We start from the raw sequence: 23365 nt of genomic DNA, 5'->3' as shown, positions 1-23365 counted from the left end.
CATGGAGGCTTGTGGCAGGGCCAGGACTTGGGACCTCGTGAACATCATGTTACGCACCTTTTATGTCCTAGGCACCCTGCTAGGTGCCGGGGCTCTAAAGGGTGAGAAATTTACAGTGCAGCCATCCAGGGGCTAATAGACACCCTCATAACTATAACATGAGGCTGTGAATGCAAGCATATTGACAGGGAGGGTCAAGAACAAAAAGGAAAAATGTATGACTGCTGTTTCCTGGATGATCTGTAGGATTTGAAGACCATTGTTTTCCTCATTCTGAAAATTAGAGAGAGAGAAGTATTTTCCTGCTCAGGTTCCTTTATGGCAGTGCTTTTCAGATTTCGAGTCAGCCAGGAATCTTAAAATTCAGATTATGATTCTATAGGCCTGGGGTGGGGTCTGAGATTCTTTCTAGAAACTTCTAGATGCTGCTGCTGGTCCAGGAACCACGCTCTGAGTTGCACAGAATCTGTTCTCAGAGCTCTTCCCACAATCTGCTATGTGCTGATCGGGGCTGCACTTAGATGGGCCATCCACTCAGACGATTCCAACTGATGTAAACTCATTATAGCTCAGACCTTGTCACCAAAGATGGATCAAAGCAAAATTTAGGAGGTAAAGTCTATCCTTGGGACACATTTTTCCTTGCTCCACTGCTCCCCCCCGACATCCCTAATCCCCCAGTGGTCACGTACTCGTCAAGAGTTTCAGGTCCTTAGAGAAAGTTCTCTGCTTTCCAAGAGGATGTGTAGCTAATTAACTAATCTGTGCAAATGCATTGGGGAGTGCTAATCACAACCATTTGTTATTTCTTCTCTACTGACCCAAATGGCTGGTTCTGGCTTTGGTTACACTGGTGCCCTCAATGAAGCCATGTTTATCTTCCCTTGCATAGGGAAGGGACTCAGCTGAATTTATTGCACGTACATCCAGCGTGCTTGAGACACAGGAGGATGCTCAGGTGAGCTAAGTAGTCTCTCTAAAACAAAAAGGGAGCAAAAAGAACTTAAGTTTTCAGAAGCTAACTCTTTTGGTAACTCTAGTATACTTGAACTGTCATTTTGCCTAAAAGAATCAGGTTCAAAGTAGGTTTTGAGATTGCCAGCACTTTCTAACAACACTCCTGAACAAGTCATGACTTCTCCAGGTGCACTTGCATTCTTTTTTTTTTTTTTCTAACTTTTAATGTTTATTTTTGGCAGAGAGGGAGACACAGAATCTGAAGCAGGCACCCGGCTCTGAGCTGTCAGCACAGAGCTTGATGTGGGGCTTGAACTCACAAACCAAAAGACCTGAAGTCAGATACTTCACCAACTGAGCCACCCAGGTGCACCTCCCCCTCCCCCGCCTTTTTAAATTTTAACTTGCATATTCAAACTGAGGGAAAAGAAGCAACCATTCATGTCAGAATATTAAGAGTCCTCATCGGTGATGGGCTGTATACCAAAATGGACTTATCAACCCATTTTTTGAAACCCCATTCATCTTTCCATGGGAAATAGGAGGCTGTTACGATTGAATAGCTTTATGAACAAAAGGGAACTTTGAGGGCTACGTGGAGAATCCAACTCTCCTTTGTAAATCTGCCTGGTATAAAGGGCACCGGACCTGGAATAAATTCCCTGGGACTGAGGTTCTCCCCCTTATGTGAACTGTGCATATACCATTTAAACTCCAGGCTCCAGGGGCGCCTGGGTGGCTCAGTCGGTTGGGCGTCCGACTCCAGCTCAGGTCACGATCTTGCCGTCCCTGAGTTCGAGCCCCGCATCGGGCTCTGGGCTGATGGCTCAGAGCCTGGAGCCTGGTTCCGATTCTGTGTCTCCCTCTCTCTCTGCCCCTCCCCCATTCATGCTCTGTCTCTCTCTGTCTCAAAAATAAATAAAACGTTTAAAAAAATTTTTTTTAAAACTCCAGGCTCCAGTTTTTATAGTTTCCTGTCAAGTGCAGCTACTTAGAGTGTTCGTGCTACATAGAAGCATCCTTTACTGCAAATTTCTCTGTAAATGGGAAACACTCATGATCATCATCACTATTAAATAATTGAGTTTGAACCACATCTCCCCTGTCAATTGGATCTGAATATTAGTCACAGGATCAGGAAGTTGAAGTACAATCAATTATGGCAAAAACCAACGGCTTGGAAAGAATGGGAGAGAATGCCCATCTGAAGGGATCTTGTGGGTGTGGCCTTGAGCAGGACCCTCACTCACAATAGGTGAAGCCTCTTGTGCTGCCTCTTCTGTAGTCCGTGACCTCAGCAGGTTCCACGGCTTGACCACAGATCTATTAAGGTTGGCAGTGGAGGGAGAAAAAAAAAAAAAAAAAGCAAAGAACAAAGCTGTCTTTTGATCACAAGTAGAACTTTCCCTGTTAGCTTTAGGTCAAATGCTAGTTAGATCAGGCCATTGTAGGGATTTCATGCTTCGCAGACATGACTGCACTGAATGCAGGGTTTTAAGATCCTTCTTTCTTTCAAATCTTTTCAAATCTTCCTAGAGAAGCTAGTTTTTCTGCCTTTTGGTTCCTCCCCATCCCACAAGGTGCTTCCTTTCTGCTCCCCATGGGGAGATCTACTGCACCCCCTGGTCTTCCCAGGAGCACAAGGTGCTGGAGAGCCAGGAGGAGGAGGGCCTCTTGTGTCTGCCTGTACTTTGGGGCAGCTCAGTACAACTCATTGCTGGACAGGATCAGTAGTCCCGCTTGTCCAGGTCTTCCCTGATCTCTAACAGGGTAAGATCTACGACCTGTGTATAGCTCAGCCCAGGCCCACTGAGGGAGAGAGGACGAAATACTGACAACCAGGCGTGTGGGGAAAAGGCAGCTCAGTAGGCGATCTGAGTGGATGCTCTTTAAAATGTGCCTGCTCTGCCAGAAATCCCACCACTTTCCTATTTGGATCTACAATGGCCTCATACGTCAGAAGCTCAAATCCTACCACTACTTCCGCCCTGTTGCAATTTAAATAATTCACAGTGCTAACGTGCTATTGAAATGATTTATTTTCCTCATGTTTTGAAAAGCTCATGGGTTCTCTGAAGTACAGTTCCCGTTACATTTCCTATTGTAGTTCATTCTAAGAGATGGATTCACAACTACCTTTTGGAGCGCTGGGATATCTTGTGGGGGAAGCAGAGGGAAAGGGAAGATACCCTCCTAATCGAGGAGGCTAGAGGTCACAAGTGAATTGAGTTGTTTGCATTGCACCTGAAGCAGAGTTGGGACACAACCCATGTCTCCCCACAATCAATTTAAGTTGACTTGTTAATAAGAACAGTAAGAATGATGTGGTGTCTAACTTGCAAAGATTGTGTAAGCAGAGGAGAGGCCAGCATTCTTGGTCTTAACTCCTAACTCATGCTTATTTCTCTTTTGAAGATTTTGGTAGATATTACTGCTTCCTCTTTGAGTGTATTCTTTCTCTAAAACTTTAATTCCTCATCAATGGAATTTAACTTCCTCTTAGTTTTTTAAGCTCTATAGCCTCTGTTCATGATCTTTAGGAGATAATTTTTTCAGATAGGGAAATCAAAGTATGAAAGTCTCCCCACGCCATACAAAAGTAACAATAACACAATTACTAACTACTTAACTTTCAAAAACAAACTCCCCAGAATGTGAAAAACCAAAAAATACACGTGGCTTTTAGATTCCATGAGCAACGCTGAAACCACGAAACCTCATACGAATTGAGTGTTAAAGGTCTCTTTCCTTTGGGAGGGGCCACAAACCCCATGGGAAAATATGACTCAAAAGGACTTAGGCTTGAGGTCACAGTGTACAGAACACAATTGTTCTCCCCATCCCGCATGGCTCACCTGCGTCAGATTGCTCAACAAGGTATACTCTGAAGGTGTCAAATGACTCTTAAAAACCCCACCCAAGGTTCCCTGTCTGGGCGAAATTACGATGAATAGCATCATCAGACACGCAGATAAGCAGCTTAGGACAGAATAACAATGTAATACACTCTTCCACAAGAGAAGCCACACTCAGATGCACACTCAAGTTGGTGTCCATGGTGATGGGTCAGCACAGCGACAGGCTCCCAAAGGGGAAAAGAAGCCACACATTCTTCAATATAGTTATACTCCCCGTGGTCTATGGGGCTAATTGTGAGAGCCGCTGGTAAGCAGTACCAGGAGCCTCTGGTTCCTTTCAAATAAGACAAACAATAGCCTTGCAGGACAGACATTTCTTGTTTCTGGGTACAACTTGATTCCAAAGCCCTCATCCGTCTCCTGCTAATTCAAAACAGCAGCCTCCCGGGCTAAGCCTCATTCCATCAGATTGTTCACCCTTGAGTTCACAAGACGTTCCTTCCACAATGAAAGGACCAAGTGGTTCCTGAACACAGAGAAAGCTCCTGTTCAGCTGCTGTTTCATTTTAGTAGGAGTTCAGAAACATCACTGTAGAAGTACTTGCTCTTAGTCTACAGTTTTAAAACCAGTATCTGGAAAAAAGAAAAAAAGGTCCTCAGGGTATCAGGGGTTCACTTTGAAAGTGGGGCTGGAGGAAAGGCAGGATGGTGGACAAGAGTTCTATCATGAGATTTTTTTGGATAACAGATTTTTTTTTTTTAATGGAAAAGTGACTTACGATAGGATTCACGATAAAACACATTGTAACATCTATCAGGATTAGAAATGATTTTGCAGCACTCCACCATTTACCTTTCCTAACACCTACGCGTATACTCCATCAGAGAACCATTATCTCTAGGTCTTACCAAACGCTTGCCAGAATCTGCCCCTGCAGGTTCCCTCAGAGATGTTGGTGTTTAACAAATATTAAATGCCTTAAACAAAAAAAGATGAAATTCCAACAGTGGCCTTTCTGGAGTTATTCACAGAAACAGAAGCATTTCTCTCCCCTCAACCCCCAGTAAGTTTTCCATAGTCTTTACTATGCAACAAAAGACTCCCAAACATGAGCCAGTGACCCTGAGAGTCCTACCTAAATACCCACTTTCCCAGCACGGAAACAAAACTTCCACCTATCTCTTTTCGCCTACAAAGCAGTGGGGTCAGAACATGACCAAACAACTCCAAATATTGAATGCTTACGTATCAATTATGCTCCACTCGGACCTGGGGGACGTAAAGATGAATACAAGTCCATCCCGACCGCCAACCAATTTATGTGCTGGGGAGGCCCATGTGTGGGGAATTAAAGGCAAACTGCAATGAGTCACCTGACCTATCCTGGATGGGTGGGGCTGTGGGAGGTGGGGAGAGGTAATGGCTAGGAGGTTAGGAAAGGCTTTCCAGAACAGCCTTTCTCAAATGTTAATCCAGAACACCTGAGAATCTTACTACAGTGCAGATTCCGATTGAGAATGTCTGGGGTGGAGCCCAAGCTTCAGCATTTGTAAGATGTTCCAGGTGATGCAACAGCCTCTGGTCCGGGGAGCACACTCTGAGTGGCAAGGACCTCGAGGAATGAACACCTGACATAAGACAAAGGCTGAGCTTGAGTTAACCAAGGAAAGACGCCTTGGGCAGAAAAACACTCAGAGACATTGAAGCTAGAAAGATCATGCTGGACGTGGGGAGCAACATTCAGCACGGTAAGGGAGAGGTTTATGTGAAACATTGTTGAGTGTGAATACAGTCAATAAAAGCTTTACACAAAAATGGGAAAAAATATTTTTAATAGTTGAACGGAGGTGGTAAGATTAGGAATGGTCCCCCTCACACCCCTTCCTCATCGTTGTCAAACTCTCGCTCATGAATTTTGTGTGGCATTTATTAAAACAACCACAGAAGGATACATTCGTTTCTCTTCCACGTGCTGGTGAGGGGAATTCTGTACTGGGGTGTCTTTTGACAAAATGACCACGTGGCTTCCTCCAATCTGGGATTATGTGATGGGCTAAGATACACAGTTACTTAGTGACTGATGGCAACGATTATGTAGTGACAAGGTTATGATCACTACAGAAAAAGCTGTGTTTTTGAAGGAATAATTTTTTATAGAAGGAGTCAAGTAATTAAAAACATTGAAGCGTGTTTTTATAGTCCATCCGTAAAATTTCACCTGGGGAAAAAATGCGAGAGGAATTATATAGAATTTGGACAGAAGAAAAACACCAAGCGTTGTATCTTTTGACTTCACAGAGCAAAGAGTGGCATCCCGGTGAGGAATTCATTGCTTGGTGTCCCAGAGCACCTTGCTGTCACAGGAAAGGGGGAGAACTTTTAAGTTCCTGAGGGACAGAAGGGAAGGTTGTGATTGCTAAGGATATATGGCCAAAAGCTATACGTCTCTAGGATACGTGCTCTGTGGTTCCATTACCAGCGCATACATGGAACTCACCTTAAAATTAAACATCACCTTTCTTCCAAATTAGGTGTGTTGCAGGAAACTACATATATAATATTTAGTCAACTGCCAGCCATACGTGAAGCTCACTAAACAAATCTATGTGTCACTCTACATATTATAGTCTTCATAAAGACTCACACATTGTGCGAGTCTTACAAGAATCCTGTGAGACAATGCCGGGCTCTAGTGTCTCAAGTTGACAGATGAGAAAACTTAACTGGAGGGGCATTGATGAAGGATGGTAAGTAACATCTCCAAAGACAACCAGTCAGTCAGCAGCAGAACTAGTTTTAAGCCTCAGGCCGTCCGATGTTCTTGCTGCAGTTCCAGAATTTTTGCTGTGACACAACCCTGTAACTTCTTTTTAAAAAATGTATTTATTTATCTTGAGAGAGAGAGAGCACAAGCAGGGAAGGGGCAGAGAGAGGGGGAGAGAGGGAGAATTCCAAGCACGCTCCACGCTGTCAGCGCAGAGCCTGTTGCGGGGCTCAAACTCACGAACTGCAAGATCATGACCTGCGCAGAAGTCAGATGCTTAACCGACGGAGACACCCAGGTACCTCCAGACCGCTGTAACTTCTTAAAAAAACAAAAACAAAAAACAGGTGGGCAGGCAAAGGATGTGAGGATTTCGAACGTGAAAGGAATCAAAATCTATGGAACCTTTTCTCTGAGTTTTTAAAACTCAGAATTTCACAGACCAGTTTGGAGCTTGCCATAGGCTCAAATTGCATGCCCTCTGTTCAGTTTTGTTTTTTTTTTTTATGTTTATTTATTTTTGAGAGAGAGAGAGGCTGAGAGAGAGAATCCCAAGCAGGCTCCTCACTGTCAGCACAGAGAGCGACATGGGGCTCAGGCTCATGAATTGGGAGATCATGACTTGAACCGAAATCAAGAGTCAGACCCTTAACCCACTGAGCCACCCAGGCGCCCTGCCCTCTGTTCAGTTTTAAAGGAACCTAAGGATGTAAATATATAAACGTGGTGCTGTCATATAAATATCCACTTACAATATATGAAATGAAGAAACACAGATTTGCTGGTGTCTTGAGGCCCAGGAAGTGTGTGCCACTTAATTTATGGGTTATTGATGAAAGACAAACCAGGATGTTATTTATAATAGGCTGTCTGGTAAGTCCTTAGGTCCTTTTTTTTTTTTTTTGAATTTTTGAATTTTAAATTTTTAAATTTTTAAAAATTTTCAGTAGGTTCCATGCCCAGTGTGGGGTTTGAACTCATGACCCCGAGATCAAGAATCATATGCTCTACTGACTGAACCAGCCAGGCATCCCATGAGAGTCTTTTTCATACTTATATTTGTCTTATTTTGTTAAATATGTAGATTACAAAACAATATTAGAAATGCTCATTTAGTATTCTCATAAGAAAACAGAAATATAATAATTGCATATCAAAGATATTTGATCAAAAGAAACTATTTCTTCTTAGGTGTTAAAAGGGAATTTTGTTAAGGATTATTTCAACGCGGTATTAAATCAAAAGGCCAATTTATGTGTGAAAAAGTGAATCCTCTGTTTCAGGGTTTCTCAAACTTTCATGTGCATGTGAATCACCTACAGATCTTGTTAACGTAAGGACTGGTTGCCAAGGTCTGGGGTCAGCCCGAATCCTGCATTTTAAGACACTCCTCTGGAGTACTGAAGCTGCAGGCCCGGGACCTCACACAACTAACAAGGCATCCTTGGAATCCCCTGGGAGTGAACTTCCTTGGAATCACTAGAAATCATCAACTTTTATTAGCAATGTCATGCTAACAATCTACCTATCAATGTATCTATTGAATTAGAAGGTCTGTAAAAAAATGGAAGGTACCTTTCAATAGCTTACAAAATAAGATGGCCAATTTTCTAGTTCTAGTTTCTACTTATTTCCCCTCATTGTGCAGAATACTGCAGATAATAGCTTGATTTTTTCTTCAGTAGGTGAAAGCAGGGCAGACATTTTAATGTATTATCTTGGACATAGAGTCTCAGATCAGATATTTTACAGACCAGAAAAGCTAGGCCTTTTGACATTTATGATGGGATAAAAGTAGGGTTGCAAATTTGGAGAAAACAAAAAAGAGATGAGAAACACTAAACAAAATTCCAAACAACCCAAAAAATGGGATGCTCAGTTACGTTTGAATTTTAGCTAAAAGACCAATTCTTTTAGTATGAGTATACGCCATGTAATACATATATGTAATATATGGGACATAGTTACACTAAAAAAAAAATCATTGCTTATCTAGAATTCCGATTTAATTAGCCATCCTGTATTTCACCTGGCAACCCAAGAAAAAAGCCCGTTCCCCCAAATTCTAACTTACCCTGAAATGCTGAGAGAACAGGTAGCGTGGAGAACGAACAGACCCCCTGACAGTGCTGTTTAAACACTCTAACTGCACCAAGAACTGCTTTCCGGATTTGCCAGTAACACATACAGCACTTGGTTGTTATGCTGTTGATTTGTGGAAACTCCTTTTAGAAGATTTGTGCCCAGAAGACTCCACTTGAGAAAAAAGTTGTGATAGAAGGCAAGCTGGAAACTAACAAAAAAATCTTCCGTCAATGGTTTCCTTTTGGGGAAGGACCAGGGGGAGCAGAGCAGAAGGGTTTTCCTTTTAGCTCCCTCTCTTTTGGAGACTGAAGAAGATCAGCGGGAAAATGGACACAGTGGTTTCTTGGTTAGAATCATGAAACGTTCTTTGTAATGGATCAAATTCTGGCAAGCTGGTTGGGTTTTAAAATTATTGAAAGAAGGAAAGAATGCATAAGGTGGTTGCAGGGATGCTCCACTTCCTGCTCATCAGTTGTTTGAAAGCAGCCTCTACCAGCTTTTAAAGAAGGGAATCTACTCTTGCACTGCTGGTGGGCACGCAAACTGGTGCAGCCGCTCTGGAAAACAGTGTAGGGGTTTCTCAAAAAATTAAAAATAGAACTACCCTATGACTCAGCAACAGCACTACTAGGAATTTATCCAAAGGATACAGGAGTGCTGATTCATAGGGGCACTTGTACCCCAATGTTGATAGCAGCGCTTTCAACAATAGTCAAATCATGGAAAGAGCCCAAATGTCCATCAACTGATGAATGGATAAAGAAGATGTGGTTTGTATACACAATGGAATACCACTCGGCAATGAGAAAGAGTGAAATCTTGCCATTTGCAACAACGTGGATGGAACTGGAGGGTATTATGCTAAGTGAAATAAGTCAGTCAGAGAAAGACATATATGTTTTCACTCATATGTGGAACTTGAGAAACTTAATGGAAGACCAGGAGGGAAGGGAAGCGGAAAAAATAGTTTTATACAGAGAGGGAGGCAAACCATAAGAGACTCTCGAATACAGAGAACAAACTGAGGGTTGATGGCGGGGAGGCAGGGGTGAGACGGGGAAAATGGGTGATGGGCATTGAGGAGGGCACTTGTTGGGATGAGTACTGGGTGTTGTATGTAAGTGGGAATCTACTCCCGAAGCCAAGAGCACACTGTATACACTGTATGTTAGCTAACTTGCCAATAAATTATGTTTGAAAAAAATAAAGAGGGTAATCGAGTCCTCTGGTTTCACTTTCATGCATGGCATCCAATAACAAGTTTGGCACACTTTAGCAAAACCGAAAGAAGTCACCTCATTTTCCACCTGCTTTTTCTGGCTTATTTTACCTTCTCTGACTAACTCCAAATACCAAGAGTTGTTCTTGCCACGTTGTTTGTAATTAATTCTAAGTTAAAACCAAGGTTTACCTGTAAGCAAAATGCTTGAGTGTTCTGCCCCTGTTCAAGCAATTGAAACTTACGAATTTCTTACTCTGGAAAAATACAGTAAATCTTCATTTTAGAAATACTTTTTTTTAAATTCAAGTTTTTATTTTAATTCCAGTTAGTTGACATACAGAGTTATATTAGTTCCGGGTATATAATACAGGGATTCAACACTTTCATACATCACCCTGTGCGTATCACAACAAGTGCATTCCTTAACCCCCATCAACTATGTAGCCCATTCCCCTACCCACTTCCCCTCTGGTAACCATCAGATTGTTCCCTATAGTTAGGAGTCCGCTGGGTGGGGGGGGTGCCTGGGTGGCTCAGTCAATTAAACGTCTGACTCTTGGTTTCAGCTCAGGTCATGATCTCCCCGTTCCTGAGTTTGAGCCCCTCACTGGGTTCCACACTGACAGTGTGGCATTCTCTCTCTCCCTCTCTCTCTGCCCCTCCCCCTCTCACTCAATCTGTCTCTCTTGAAATGAATACACTTTAAAGAAAGTTTTAAGAAAGAGTCTGCTGGGTCGCCTGGGTAGCTCAGTAGGTTAAGCGTCCCCTGGTCGCGGCTCTGGTCATGATCTCGTTGTTTGCAAGTACAAGCCCCGCAGAACCCTCTTGGGATTCTCTTTCCCTCTCCCCCTGCCCTCTGCCCCTCCTCTGCTCATGCTTGCTCTCTCTCTCTGTGTCTCAAAACAAATAACTAAACTTGAAAATAAAGAGTCTGTTTCTTGCTTCGTGTCTCTCATTTTTTTTCCCTTTGCTTGCTTGTTTCTTAAATTCCACATGAGTGAAATCCTATGGTATTTGTCTTTCTCTGACTGACTTATTTCACTTAGCATTATACTCTCTAGCTCCATCCATGTCATTGCAAATGGCAAGATTTCATTCTTTTTCATGGCTGAATAGTATTGTAGTGTGTGTGTGTGTGTGTGTGTGTGTGTGTGTGTGTGTACCACATCTTCTTCTTTATCCATCACCCAATGGACACTTGGGCTGCTTCCGTATCTTGCTATTGTAAATAATGGTGCTGTAAACATTGGGGTGCACATATCCCTTTGATTTAGTATTCTTGTATCCTCTGGGTAAATACCCAGCAGTGTGCTGCATCATAAGGTAGCTGTATTTTTAACTTTTTGAGAACCCTCCATAGTGTTTAATTTTGGAACTCTCCTGGGGAGAGCTACATGTGATATATGTATGGCACAAGTTATATTAAAGAAAATCTTGTTAGCAAAATATGAAATCTACACTATGATAAGGGAGGAAAGTTGCTTTTTAACTTGAACTGGTTACACGATCTGTCCTCAGTTGTCCCCCTTCATCTTTCCTCCCCAAATACTCCATCATGAGCAAGAGTAAGTTAAGTCCCCTCAGGAGTTAGATATCTATATGCCATTACTGCCAATAGTCCTAGGATGGGGTTAAATGCCCTTATAATTTGTTTTGTTTTGTTTTTAGAAATTATTTAGCTGATCTCAGGTTCCTCAAACTTTACATTATCTGCAATGCATTGTTTGATGTAGTGAAAAAAAGAAGCCCAAACTATCATTTTTTGGTCTCTGAATTGTAGGTGTACTGATTCTGGAAGGGAGGAAGAGGACGGGTTATATATAACCCTTGAAGTTGCTCTATTAATATAAGTGAAACTCATTTACAAACAGTCAGTGGCATTAACAAAAGAGGAAGTTCTCTTAACTGAAGGAAATTTCATGAGGCAACGCTTAAAGTAAAAAATTAAGACAAGGTCTCATTAATGTTGTTATTGTTCTTTCAAAGGTTCTTTCTAGAATCTTAATAGTAATCTCTCTATCCTTGGGAAGAAGGCAAATAATTTTCATCTCTGGATCATGATCTGATCTGTTTCTGAATTTGGAAGTTTCAAACTAAATTGTCTATGGCATAATGTCAGCTTCTAGGGATGTAAGTGACTGTAAATCTGCTCATAATTATTATTAAAAAAATTCTTTTAATGTTTATTTTTGAGAGAGAGAGGCAGAGCACGAGTGGGGGAGAGGCAGAGAGAGAGAGGGAGACACAGGATCCGAAGCGGGTTCCAGGCTCTGAGCTGTCAGCACAGAGCCCCATGCAGGACTCAAACTTACGAACCGTTGAGATCATGACCTGAGCCGAAGTCGGATGCTTAACCGACTGAGCCACCCAGACACTCTAAAACTGCTTACTATTTAATGATCCTTGCCTTTCTAAGTAGAGAGCAATTTATTTCAAATGTATACTTTAGAGGAGTAGTGTGATTTTCAAAACCGGCAAGTTTCCACATGTTTTAAGTGTGTAAAATGACCATCAATGAAAAATTTCAAATCTGAATACATCTTCAAATTATGTCTTCATACGCTCAATCAAATAAGCAAAAAACGCCCTCACAGGTTTGAGAAAAAGAAGTTCCTACTGCTAAAGAGTTAAGGCAAGTGTCACCCTGGGCTCACTGTCAAGGGTGTGTTTTCCCATCTCCTGGAGCAATGGAAACACTGACATTGGCTCAACGTAAGTCAGCACTGCCCTGTTTGGGCCTGTTAAGGTTCAGAAGTTTTATAGTTCGCCATTCACAAAAATTCACATATGCTTTAGAAAAGTACTGCTGTTTTGCAAAGTACATGTACACAAAAGGGAAATAGGAAACTAAACTATTTTTAGTGAGTTACCTATGTTTGGAAACAATTTTTTTTTGCCTTCTCTAACAGGGAAAAAAAACTGAAAAAAGACTAAGTGAGCAAATTCTCATTCAGAACCGAAGTATGTTGAATGAGAATAAATCAAGGGCGTGCCAATTTGTACCTAAATACTTAGTAAATATTTTAGGCTTGGTGACCCGAATGGTGTTTGGTGAAACTACTGTGTTTCAGTAGCACTAAAATAGCCATAGACAAAATATAAGTGAATAAGTATGGCTGTAGCCCAGTAAAACTATTTTGAACACTGAAATTTGGATTTTGTATAATTTTCAAGAGTCCCAACATATTTTTCTTTTGGTTTTTTTTTTTTTTTTTTTTTTTTTTTGATATGTTTTCAACCATTAAGCAAGCCACAGAAACCAATTTTAGTTCACAGGACATACGACCACAGACAGTGGGTCATAGTTTTGCTGATCTCCAAAACACACGGAGCCATGGCTTTCAACTCAACACAAGCCTAGTGCCATTACGTGGAGTTGGTCAGGAGTCACTTTTGAAGGGTGTAGATTATTAGGTTTGTTGGAAGGAACTTTACCAATAATCATCTTCTGTAACTCTGGGGTAACAAATCACAATTTTGAATGCTTCTCTTCAAATTTATGGTTTCAAATTTGGTGCAGAAAAAAATTGTGCAATTAGTAGATTTGAAACACTATAGCCAGATCTTCCTGATCAAGGAGAATAAATTCACTGTAAGCATCTAAGATGGTTGCAGGTAAATATGTAAGATAGTTGGATTTTATTCTATGTGGTCTCCAGAGGGTGCAGACAATGCTCTGTGGATGTAATGTGCTGCGAGGGAGACATTGACATGTAAATTGAAGGACTATTTAGTAAGAAGCTATACAGGAAGTTTCAGTTTTTGTTGGATGGCATGATTATTATTAACCTGTAAGGGCCCTTCAAACAAGAGAGTTTATGTTTCTATGATTTGGGCAAAGATTCTAAAACTTCCTATTTTGGTTATCTGGATAAGAAGCAAACAATAGCTCAGATTTTGGGGGGTTGATTACCCCAAAAGTCCAAAGGTTGATTACTTCAGAATAAAGTTGGTGAGATCATCATGTGTGTTAGAAAGGAACTTGTCTAGCCAAAACCTCCAAGCAAGATTATATTCCACTCTATTCAAGAAACAGCTACATGATAGAGTCAGTACCCCTGGTTTCTCATCACTTTAGAGTATCATTTAATTTTGGGATTTGTGCTCTTTGGCGCATGGGAATTCTCTCTACCAGAGTTATGTTTAGGCCCTGATATACTAAGGAGACCAAAGGGCTGTATAAATTTAAGGTAAAAACAAACAAAAAACCTGAATGATTCTGATCTATCCCCAAAACTTCAGTTTCTAAAATTGAGGTGATACCCCTTCTTTCTACGTCACCGCTTCTGGCTTACTTGAAAATATTACAGAACTAGGTCTACACCATCCTCTGATGAACAGTTTCTCGTTAATCTGGATTAGACCCATTCTTCTAGACTACTTTCAGCCTTTCAATATCTTACAACTCCCAGGAAAGGGGCTGGAATTTCAGAAATGTATCCCCAGTGCCTTTTCTTAGCTACACAGAAATGAAATGAGAATGGGCTCATTTCCATCACTTTGGCCTTTGGAAATTCTTATTAACACTTACTTCTGGTGTTATGTGTCAAAGAATATATCCAACTTCTCATTTTAAAATATGCTGGCTATTTAAATATATTTGTGCTATTTTTAAAAAAAATTTTAATGTTTATTCACTTTTGAAGGAGAGAAAGAGAGAGACAGAGTGTGAGTGGGGGAGGGGCAGAGAGACAGAATCTGAAGCAGGCTCCAAGCTCTGAGCTGTCAGCACAGAGCCTGATGCGAGGCTGGAACTCTTGAGCCATGAGATCATGACTTGAGCTGAAGTTGGTCACTTAACTGACTGAGCCATCCAGGTGCCCCACTTGTGCTAGTTTTAATCAAGGCCGATGACAATAAAAGCTGTTTAACTATTAACTTGCAATGCTCTGAAAGAACTCTCCTAGCTTGATGAATTCCTTTAGGCATCCAGATAGTTGGATGTGATTTTTCCATCATAATGGGCAGAGAGCAAACTTTTGTGAAGTGAATCTTCACATGAGAGTGTAGTTAAGTATTCTAACAGTTACTAGTTATGCTCAGAAGTCTAGGTTGTTTTTATGGTAAAACTGTAAATGAACAAATGAGCTACCATTTCATAGCACTTAAGAATTGTGATGGACCTTTAGCTCCCACATATCCAGAATGTCCGTCTTGGAAAATAACAACTGAACGTACTCAGGATGCTCTGCTTTCAAATGTTCTCCCCACCTTTTGATAATGTTCAGCATACACAAATAGCATTCACAACACGAAAGGTATTATGCTCTGTGCTATGGGAGCTGCAGACAGAAGGGCTCCTGGGAAAGAATACCAAGCAGGGTACATAGGGGCTAGGAGAGATTCCAACAAAGTTCTGTAGCTGATAATATTGAATGCTTGCTGTGTGCCAGGCACTGTTGTTCCCCCTTAAAGAAACAGAATGGGGAAGGAAGCAGGTAGACTCAATCATGGTGATATAAAAGGTAATGAAGAGAGGAGTGGTATAAAAATTGAAGTTACGAGTAATAAAAATAAGAAAAATAAGTTTATTGACAAACTACAAGAGCCTTAAATACAGAGAACAAACTGAGGGTTGCTGGAGGGGTTTTGTGGGGGGTGTGGGGGTGGGTGGGAAAGGCCAAATGGGCAAAAGGGGCATTAAGGAGGCCACTTTTTGGGATCAGCACTGGGTGTTATATGTGAGTGATGAATCACTAAATTCTATTCCTGAAATCATTATTACAGTCTATGTTAACTAACTTGGAGCTAAGTTTAAAAATAATAATAATGATAATTTAAAAAAGAAAAATAAGTATACTTAATAACCTGTGTACATTAAAAACTTTTTTTAAATGTTTATTTATGTTTGAGAGAGACGGGCAAAGTGCGAGCTAGGGAGGAACAGAGAGACGGAGACACAGAATCTGAAGCAGGCTCCAGGCTCTGAGCTGTTGAACATGACCTGAGCCCACATGAGACACTAAACTGAGCCACCCAGGCGCCCCCTAACCTGTGTACGTTTTGAAACAAGTTATCTTATAAGGGTCGTGTCTTAGGGATTTTTTTTAAAGCAAGAAATCATTAATAGCAAACATATTCATGCAAAATGTTAGGTATAACCATTTCTATTTAAATAGACCCTTTAATCCACCACTGAGAGTGTGATCAAACAGTATTTGAGTTTTCTATACTCAAAACTTATGCACTGCTAATTCATCCTCTCTACTTCACATATTTGAAATAACCCAAACCAGTTCACATTCTCCAGGTTTGTTTTTTTTTATATGCCTTCCACCAAGGAAATTACAAGATGTCTAGTTGGTTTTGTGTTTCCTCCTCTAACAGGAGAGCGCATTATAATGAAGCAAGTGGAACAGGCGTCTACGAGCAAACATATCCTGATCAGATATTCAAACACGCTTTCAAAGGAGTGGAATAGTGCGCGTCAAAAAGCTACTGGATGTAATTACTTCCTATTCCCCGGGGCTCCGCCTTAGAATGAAGTCTGCTGACTCACCAGGCTGCTCCTAGTTAGTTTCTGCTGGGTTTCCCCACTGCCTGTGCACGTGAGTCATCACGGGGAATGAAAGTTTCTACGGGCTCCTTAACAACCATGCAGAAACCAGACACTGACAGTGAACTTCGATCTTTCCAATAGGAACCGGACCTAAGGCAAGAGGGGGTGAAAGATGATGTGGCAGGTGTCACCGCCAGCGAAGCCACCCGGTGACAGTCCCCGCCCTAGGGCGTCTGTGGGCGGCACTCCAGTTCGAGCTTCGCCCCCGCCCCCACCCCAAGTAGTTAAACTGGCATCTTGTCTTGCAAGCCTTGCAGCTGCTGGCCACTGAACTCCTTTGCGTCAGTGTTGCTCAGACTTTGCTCCACAATGGGATTACCTGGCGATTAAAGATGAATAAAACAAATAACAAACCCGATGCTTGGCTCTCATCTCCAAACAGGCTGATTTCAATGGGTTGGGATGAGATATGGACATCAGGATTTTCCAAAGCTTCCCAGGTAATTCTAACAGACAGCAAAGTTTGGGAACCTTTGCGATGGAGAAGGTCACTCTTCCCATGCAAGTGAAACTTACCAGTTAAGCATCACTAATGACCACCTGGTGGCCTCCCAAACCATCCTGGAGATCTAGTGACACATAGCCCCTGATAATTTAATTAGTTTGGCAGCCACAAAGAACGCTAGCAAAGCAAGGGGGCATTTTCAGAAGAGACACTGGCTAGTCAAGGACCATCTTCCCTCTTAGCTTACCAAAAACTTGGCTACATTTAGTGCTCAAGAGAAGCGTCTCAAATGTTGCTATTCTTTTTTGTTACCTTTTGATCTCTGCTCTGTTTCATCCCACAGAGTCTTGCTCCGCAAAGCTGTAAGCCTCGGGTCCTCTCAGATTAGAAGCAGGTGCTGCGTCAAAGCACAATCAAGACGGTACTGCACGCTTCACTTGGGCTGGGACCGAACCGCCACCTCTCAGCGCGGCCCCAGGGTAGATACTATGCTAATCGAGAAAGTTCTTCCGTCTCCTCGCTGGCGGGCGGGTGCAGGTTTGAACACTTAACCCTTGATTTTACGTGACTGCATTATAGTGCGTTTAGTGACTTCCTCTTGCTTAGCGGGTCTGGACCACGTTCCATGTTTTTGGAAGAGAGGACGTGAGCAAGTGCTGGCGAAAACCCGCAGGGAGGGGACAGCAGTGTCGGCTGGTGCCAAAGTGAAGGGATGGCTAATGTTCGGAATATTAATTACTCCACGCGCTACTGACCCAGCGAAGACTAGCAGAAGGGGACTGGGGGTTAAGACAAAGGCTCCTCCTGATCAAATGGCTGCAGCGCCCCTTCCTCCGAGGTTATAGCTCTGCCTTCTGCGCCAGGCGGCACTTGGCAAGGCACTGGCAAAGTGACTCAAGGGGTGGCCAGATCCACTATCTGAAAGTCTGCATTACCGAACGCTCCAGACTCAGAGGGGAAGGTCTTTCTGTGCCCACCCCATCTTCCTGCCCTTTGTGGGATTTCTGGGCTTCCGCGCAACCCTTCTAAGGGTGGACTGAAGAATTTCCTACGGAAGCAGAGTGAGGAGTCGCCGAGTAGCCCTCGCCCTGCGCCCAGGGTGATCTCTGCAGAAGAACCCGTTGGGGTCAGAATAACAACCCGTTCTCATTTCCCCAGACCTGGCTCCCAGGTCCCGGGCGCCAGGAGCACCAGCGGGAGCCGGAGTTGGAATGGGGAGCTGTGGGGTTCGCCTCCGCCGGAGGGCAAGCACCCGCGGAGGCGGCAGGGCCGGGGGTCTAGCGTTTGATCCCCAGCAGGCCGGCGCCAGCGCGCTGCACTTCCTGGTCTGCCCGAAGTGCGCTGCCTCTTCCAGCTCCCTCGGTTCTCGGTCCCTGCGCCCCAACTCTGGCGCCTCCAGGTCTGCGCGCTGCGGGAGCGCACCCCCAAGCCCCCCTCGGCACCAGCGCCAAGTGTCCGCGTCCTGGACAGTCCCGGCCCTCACCCCAGAGCTAGTCCACTTTGCTTCTGCCAGCGTGGCAGCCCGACTCCCTCCCCTCTTCCCGGGTGCGCAGCGCTGGGGCTACGAAGAAGGGGTGCCGCTCGCTGGCGGGTGCACATCCCCGAGCCGCGGGGCCGACCCCTGCACAACTTCTTGCAGGGCACCAGGGACCCCGGGGTCCCGCTGGCTCCGCGACCCGCAGACTGCAGCCCCCCGGCGGCGGGAGGAGGCGCGGCCAGCGCCTGGCCTGGGAGGGACTGCGCCCGGGCAGGAGGTGTCGGGGTGCGCCAGGGCGGTACCGCTTTAAATGCACTTGACTCACCTGCTCCGGCGCTGTTGCCTCCTTCCTCTACTGACAGCTGGGGGCTTTGTTTTCTCCACCCACCAGGCCGGGTGCGCTCCGCCCCCACTGCCGCACGTGACTCGCCTTCTGCCACCGCTACCGCCGCCGCTCGGCTCGTCCACCCTGGAGAGCTGGCCGCGCCACCCTTTTCCAGGGGTGCGGAGTGCGGGTAGAGACCCCAGCCGAGCACAGGTCGCGGCAGGTCCGAGGTGACCTGTCGGCGGGCTGGTTGGAAGGTTGCGCTCAGGTTGGGGCCCTTGGAAGCCAGAGTTGGTCACTTAGGATAAAGTGCTAGCCAAAAGAGCAGGGCCGTTGGGCCCCACCAAGAAAGAGGAGGCCAGCGCGGCTGAGAAGAGGGGTCTTGAAAAGGCGACTCCACACCCTGAATTAAGTACCTGTAGCTGGGGGCGTGCTTCCGTTTTTTTATACCAAGCGTTTGTACTCCTACCTGGGGAACAATTAATAATAAGGGGCAAACTAATTTTGTCATGAACATTATTAATCAAACCAGGCAATTCTAAACTGAATAATACCATAACAGTGCAATCATGGCACATTTTATTGAGGTTTCAAATCTGCTTTTTGGTGCTGTTGATATTTGGATTCTATTTGGAAAACGGAATCCAGGCTGGAGAAGCTAACTCCAGATTATTGATGTGGGCACCGGTCCATTTGGAACAATACTTGTTTTTAATGAAACGAATTGAGAAAATGTTCTGGCTTCAAGACCCGGCTCAGTATCTGCTGCTTTTGGAAGTGTTCCTGACCTTCGCTGATCTCCAGTGTTTGAAACTCAAAGAACCTGTTGTCTGAATCCTTCCTTTTGCCCTTGGAGAACACATACATTACCTCCCCCCTCCCCACTCCCTCCTACTGGAACTCAGGGGAAAGTTTACCTCCAGCTCTCCTTTCAAGTGAAGTCTGTATAATGGAGTGACTTAGCACAGTGAGTCCCAAACGTTAATGTGCAGAGAGATCACCCCGGGGCCTTGTTTAAACCACATTCTGATGGATTGGGTCTGGAATTGGGACTGATACTCTGAATGCCTGGCAAACCCCAAGATAAAGTTAGTGCTGCTGGTTTGAGGATCACACGCTTGCTCTAGCAAGGCTTAGAACACTCACTTTGGCATTGGCTCTAGCAAGGCTTAGAACACTCACTTTGGCATTGGCCCGCCTAGTTTGAGTCCTGGTGCATCACTTAATAGCTCTGTGACCTTAGGCAAGTTTTCTTAACAATTTGAGCTCCCCAAGCTGTAAAATGGAAATACTCCTAATATCCACCTCCTAGGGTTTAAGGTTAAATGAAAAAAAAAAAAAAAGACTTGTAAAACAAAAAAAGTACCTTGTGCCTGGCACACGCACCTAGGGTTCAGAAAATGTTAGCTAATTAACTCTTGGGGTCATCCTTGCAGGAGCAAAGCTGGCACAAAGCTGAACATACAGGGGGAACAGCAGGTACAGTGGGAGTGGAGGCAGCCAGCCTAGAATGACCGCAGCACCCCATAGTGTGGTGCCCCGGACAGATGTGTAGGAGAACAATCCTGTTGAATAAATGGAGGACTGAAATGCAGAGCAAGTCATACATGTTTAAAAGTTCTGTTTCTTCTGTAAAACTTTAAATCTTGATAAATTAGTTCTGGGACGTTGAATTAAAAAATCATTTGCTTTTTATTACAGATAATGTCCAGCTGCCTGTCACATGGGTGATCTATTTTAATATCTGAGAGAGTAAATGGATTGTTAAGGAGTAGTGCATTTTTTATCCTCATTAAAAACCTTGAAATTTAAATTTAAATGAATTTATTAATGAAGATACGGTATTCTTAGCTCTCGAAATGAATGGGTATTGTCATCAGAGTTCTCATGTCTCTCTTGCTTGCTGCTTCTCTCTCTAGCCCTAAATATGAATATTTCCTAAGACTCGTTTGTGTGTGCGTGCGTTTGCTTTTTATTTTTCTCACTTTTTCTGTCATTTCCTTTGGAAATTTTATTCATGCTTAATGTTCAACTTTCAAGTGTATGTACCCACATTTTAGCCTGTTTCCCAGCCCCGTTTCTGCATTACCAATCACCTGCGAGGCATTTCCAACTGACTATCCCACCAGCCTAGAAGTTTCAGTGTGTTCTAAATTAAACTCCTCATAAAATTGATACCTCCTAAGGAATAAATCAAGATAGTAATTTGCATTGAGAAGCCCTCAGTGTTAATTCAGGGACCTGGCAAGGGTGTGGGACACGCTGTGGGATCATCCCAGTACCTTCCTCTTGCCCCCAGCTATTTCTCAGAGACTTGGCCTTCAATAGTGACTGAGGCAGATTCATCCTATAAACACAGCTTACTGGTGTAAGAGCCACATAAACAGCTATGGGTTGCTGCATAAATGGTGATCAATGTGACTTGAGCTGGTGAGAAAGTGCATCAGTCAGGGTAGGCTAAATTATGTTGCTGTAACAAATACCACCAAAATCTCAGTGGTTCAATACAATGGAAGTTAATTTCCTGCTCACGCAAAATCTCCAGGCAGCTCTCGGGGTGACTCATTGCTCTAGCCCGCTTCCTTCCTGTGACTTTGGGTGTGTACTTAGAAATAGATGGAAATGTAGAAATCTTGGTGAACAGCAGTAATATCTACCATAGGGATCCATTTAACACAGGGGGCTGGGGATAAAATTAAATGGAAAATAGGGTAGTGACAATAGAGGATGAGCAGAAATTACCAGTTTGAAGAAGGTACCAAGTTCTGTGAGGAGTCTTTGGAAAAGCATTATTGTTCTTGTTATCATACAATATAATTATGTAGGGAGACACTTAAAAGTAAAAACTTGTGTCTCTGCCTGTCAGGGTCACCTTATCATTTAACCAAGGTCAGTCTACTCCAGGCATTGATCATCCAAAGTCTTCTGTGACACAGGGGCTCGGAGATATCTTCCATGTTGATTATATCCTAGGCGGCACATCAACCATTAAATAAGTAAGGTTACATCAACACAAGCAAGTTTGCTAATTTTGCTGACCTTGATGGTCACTCTCTGCTTGAGGGTTGAATACGTGTGTGTGAAGAATGGAATATGTCAGCAGGATCAAATTGTCCCATGTTTCTCCTATGATTGCCTGAATCATGCCTTTGACATATTCAAAGGAATGTTGAAATGTAGCCTAGTGAGTAAAAATCAGTGTGAGAAAAATAAAATCATGGCTTTCAATAAGCTTTGGGGCTTCTTTCTCCAGAGAGCAGAGTTTACATCAGCTCAACTTGCTTCATTCATCTCCCCACACTTCACATGCATAAAAGAGATAAAGCATTGATGAATGCTATAAGCTCTAAAATGCTCTACACACACAGGTTATCATAACGTGTTGCTGAGCACTGAGCAGTGCTTTGGATCACAACAATTGTGTGTTGTCTCTGCTCACATCTATCAGTCGCACTCCCTTTAAAACGTTTGCCTCTCATAAAACTGTTCCCAAATAAGTATTTTTACATAACGTCAGCATCTTCCTAAAGCTAATATTCTGAGAGCTTCAATCACACGTTTCCACAAATGTTGAAAATGAGGAATTAGAAAGGGGGAAGCAGAGCTTATCAGTGAATATTTTAAACCGTTCGCTCAAATCTTTCTCATTTTATCTGATTTATTTTTAGCTCGGAGTCCTTGCTGAACTGTAATACCTCTTTAAGTATAAATCTTAACCTCAAGAGATATGCTACAGTGAACCACTTATGAATGTATCAGTTAGACCATGTAAGACTGAGATGGAGGTGTTCATTACTGAGATGTGATGGCATTTATCAAGATGAGTAGTGAAGGTGGCACAAGATGACAGCTTGGCAGGGATCGCTGCCTTGTGAGGACCCTAGTGTTTAGTTACAGAGTAAATGTTGAAATAAGAAACAATGCCACCTTCGAGGCACTGCATGAGCTTTGAGTAAATATTGGTGAGTTGGCTAGAAAGTATTCTGTAGGTAAAGTTAAGGAAGGAGCTTAAATGACTCACCCAAGTCCCAATTTCTAGTTATGTCCACTAGCAAAAACTGTGTCTCCATAGCATAATACAAAATGCCAGAAGGAAAAATACACTCATTATATAATATATATTGGTGTATACATCATAGGCTATGTTTAATGTAGATCAAAAGGAACAAAATGTTACCCTGACTCGTACAACACTGTGTGTTAGAGGTGTCCATGATTTTATAGCAGATGGAAAAAAATCCCTCATAGAAGGGGTGCCTGGGTGGCTCAGTCGGTTAAGTGTTGGACTTCGGCTCAGGTCATGATCTCATGGTTTGTGGGTTTGAGGCCCGCGTCGGGCTCTGTGCTGAACTCTTGCTCAGAGCCTGGAGGCTGCTTTGGATTCTGTGTCTCCTCTCTCTGCCCCTCCCCTGCTCGCGCTCTGTCTCACTCTGTGTCTCAAAACAAACAAACAAACAACAAACAAACAAACAAAAAAAAAACCAAACGTAATTACAAAAATTTAAAAAAAAAAAGAAAGAAAAAATCCCTCATATATATAAAATAAGTTGGACATGAATATTTTTATATGCTGTTTAGAACAGATGTAGACCAGTTGTGGAAGGATCAACTCTTTCTGGATTCAGTATTTTAAACAAAAGGCAGCAGATAAAATTAATTTGTTGATTAGTAA

At 43.1% G+C, this 23365-nt stretch overlaps 1 protein-coding gene across 3 annotated transcripts in view; it reads right to left on the bottom strand.

Moving 5' to 3' along the window:
• Nucleotides 1-18763, bottom strand: part of MAPRE2 (microtubule associated protein RP/EB family member 2) — a 159545-nt gene extending 140782 nt beyond the window's left edge. Inside the window, exon 1 of one of the 3 annotated variants that reach the window (XM_047827718.1) lies at nt 18694-18763. Coding sequence is in view for 1 of the 3 variants with exons in the window: in XM_047827717.1 (XP_047683673.1) it covers nt 17204-17227 (24 nt within the window). In the remaining 2 variants the exon portion in view is untranslated. Of the gene's footprint in view, nt 1-16386; nt 16486-17203; nt 17339-18693 lie in introns of those variants that run through there. The other 2 variants (XM_047827717.1, XM_047827719.1) reach the window with 2 other exon arrangements.
• Nucleotides 18764-23365: the final 4602 nt, after the last annotated feature.

The sequence above is a fragment of the Prionailurus viverrinus genome, chromosome D3 (genome assembly GCF_022837055.1).
Source record: "Prionailurus viverrinus isolate Anna chromosome D3, UM_Priviv_1.0, whole genome shotgun sequence".
NCBI classification, from domain to species: Eukaryota; Metazoa; Chordata; class Mammalia; order Carnivora; family Felidae; genus Prionailurus; species Prionailurus viverrinus.
This window is presented reverse-complemented; position numbering and strand designations above follow the sequence as displayed.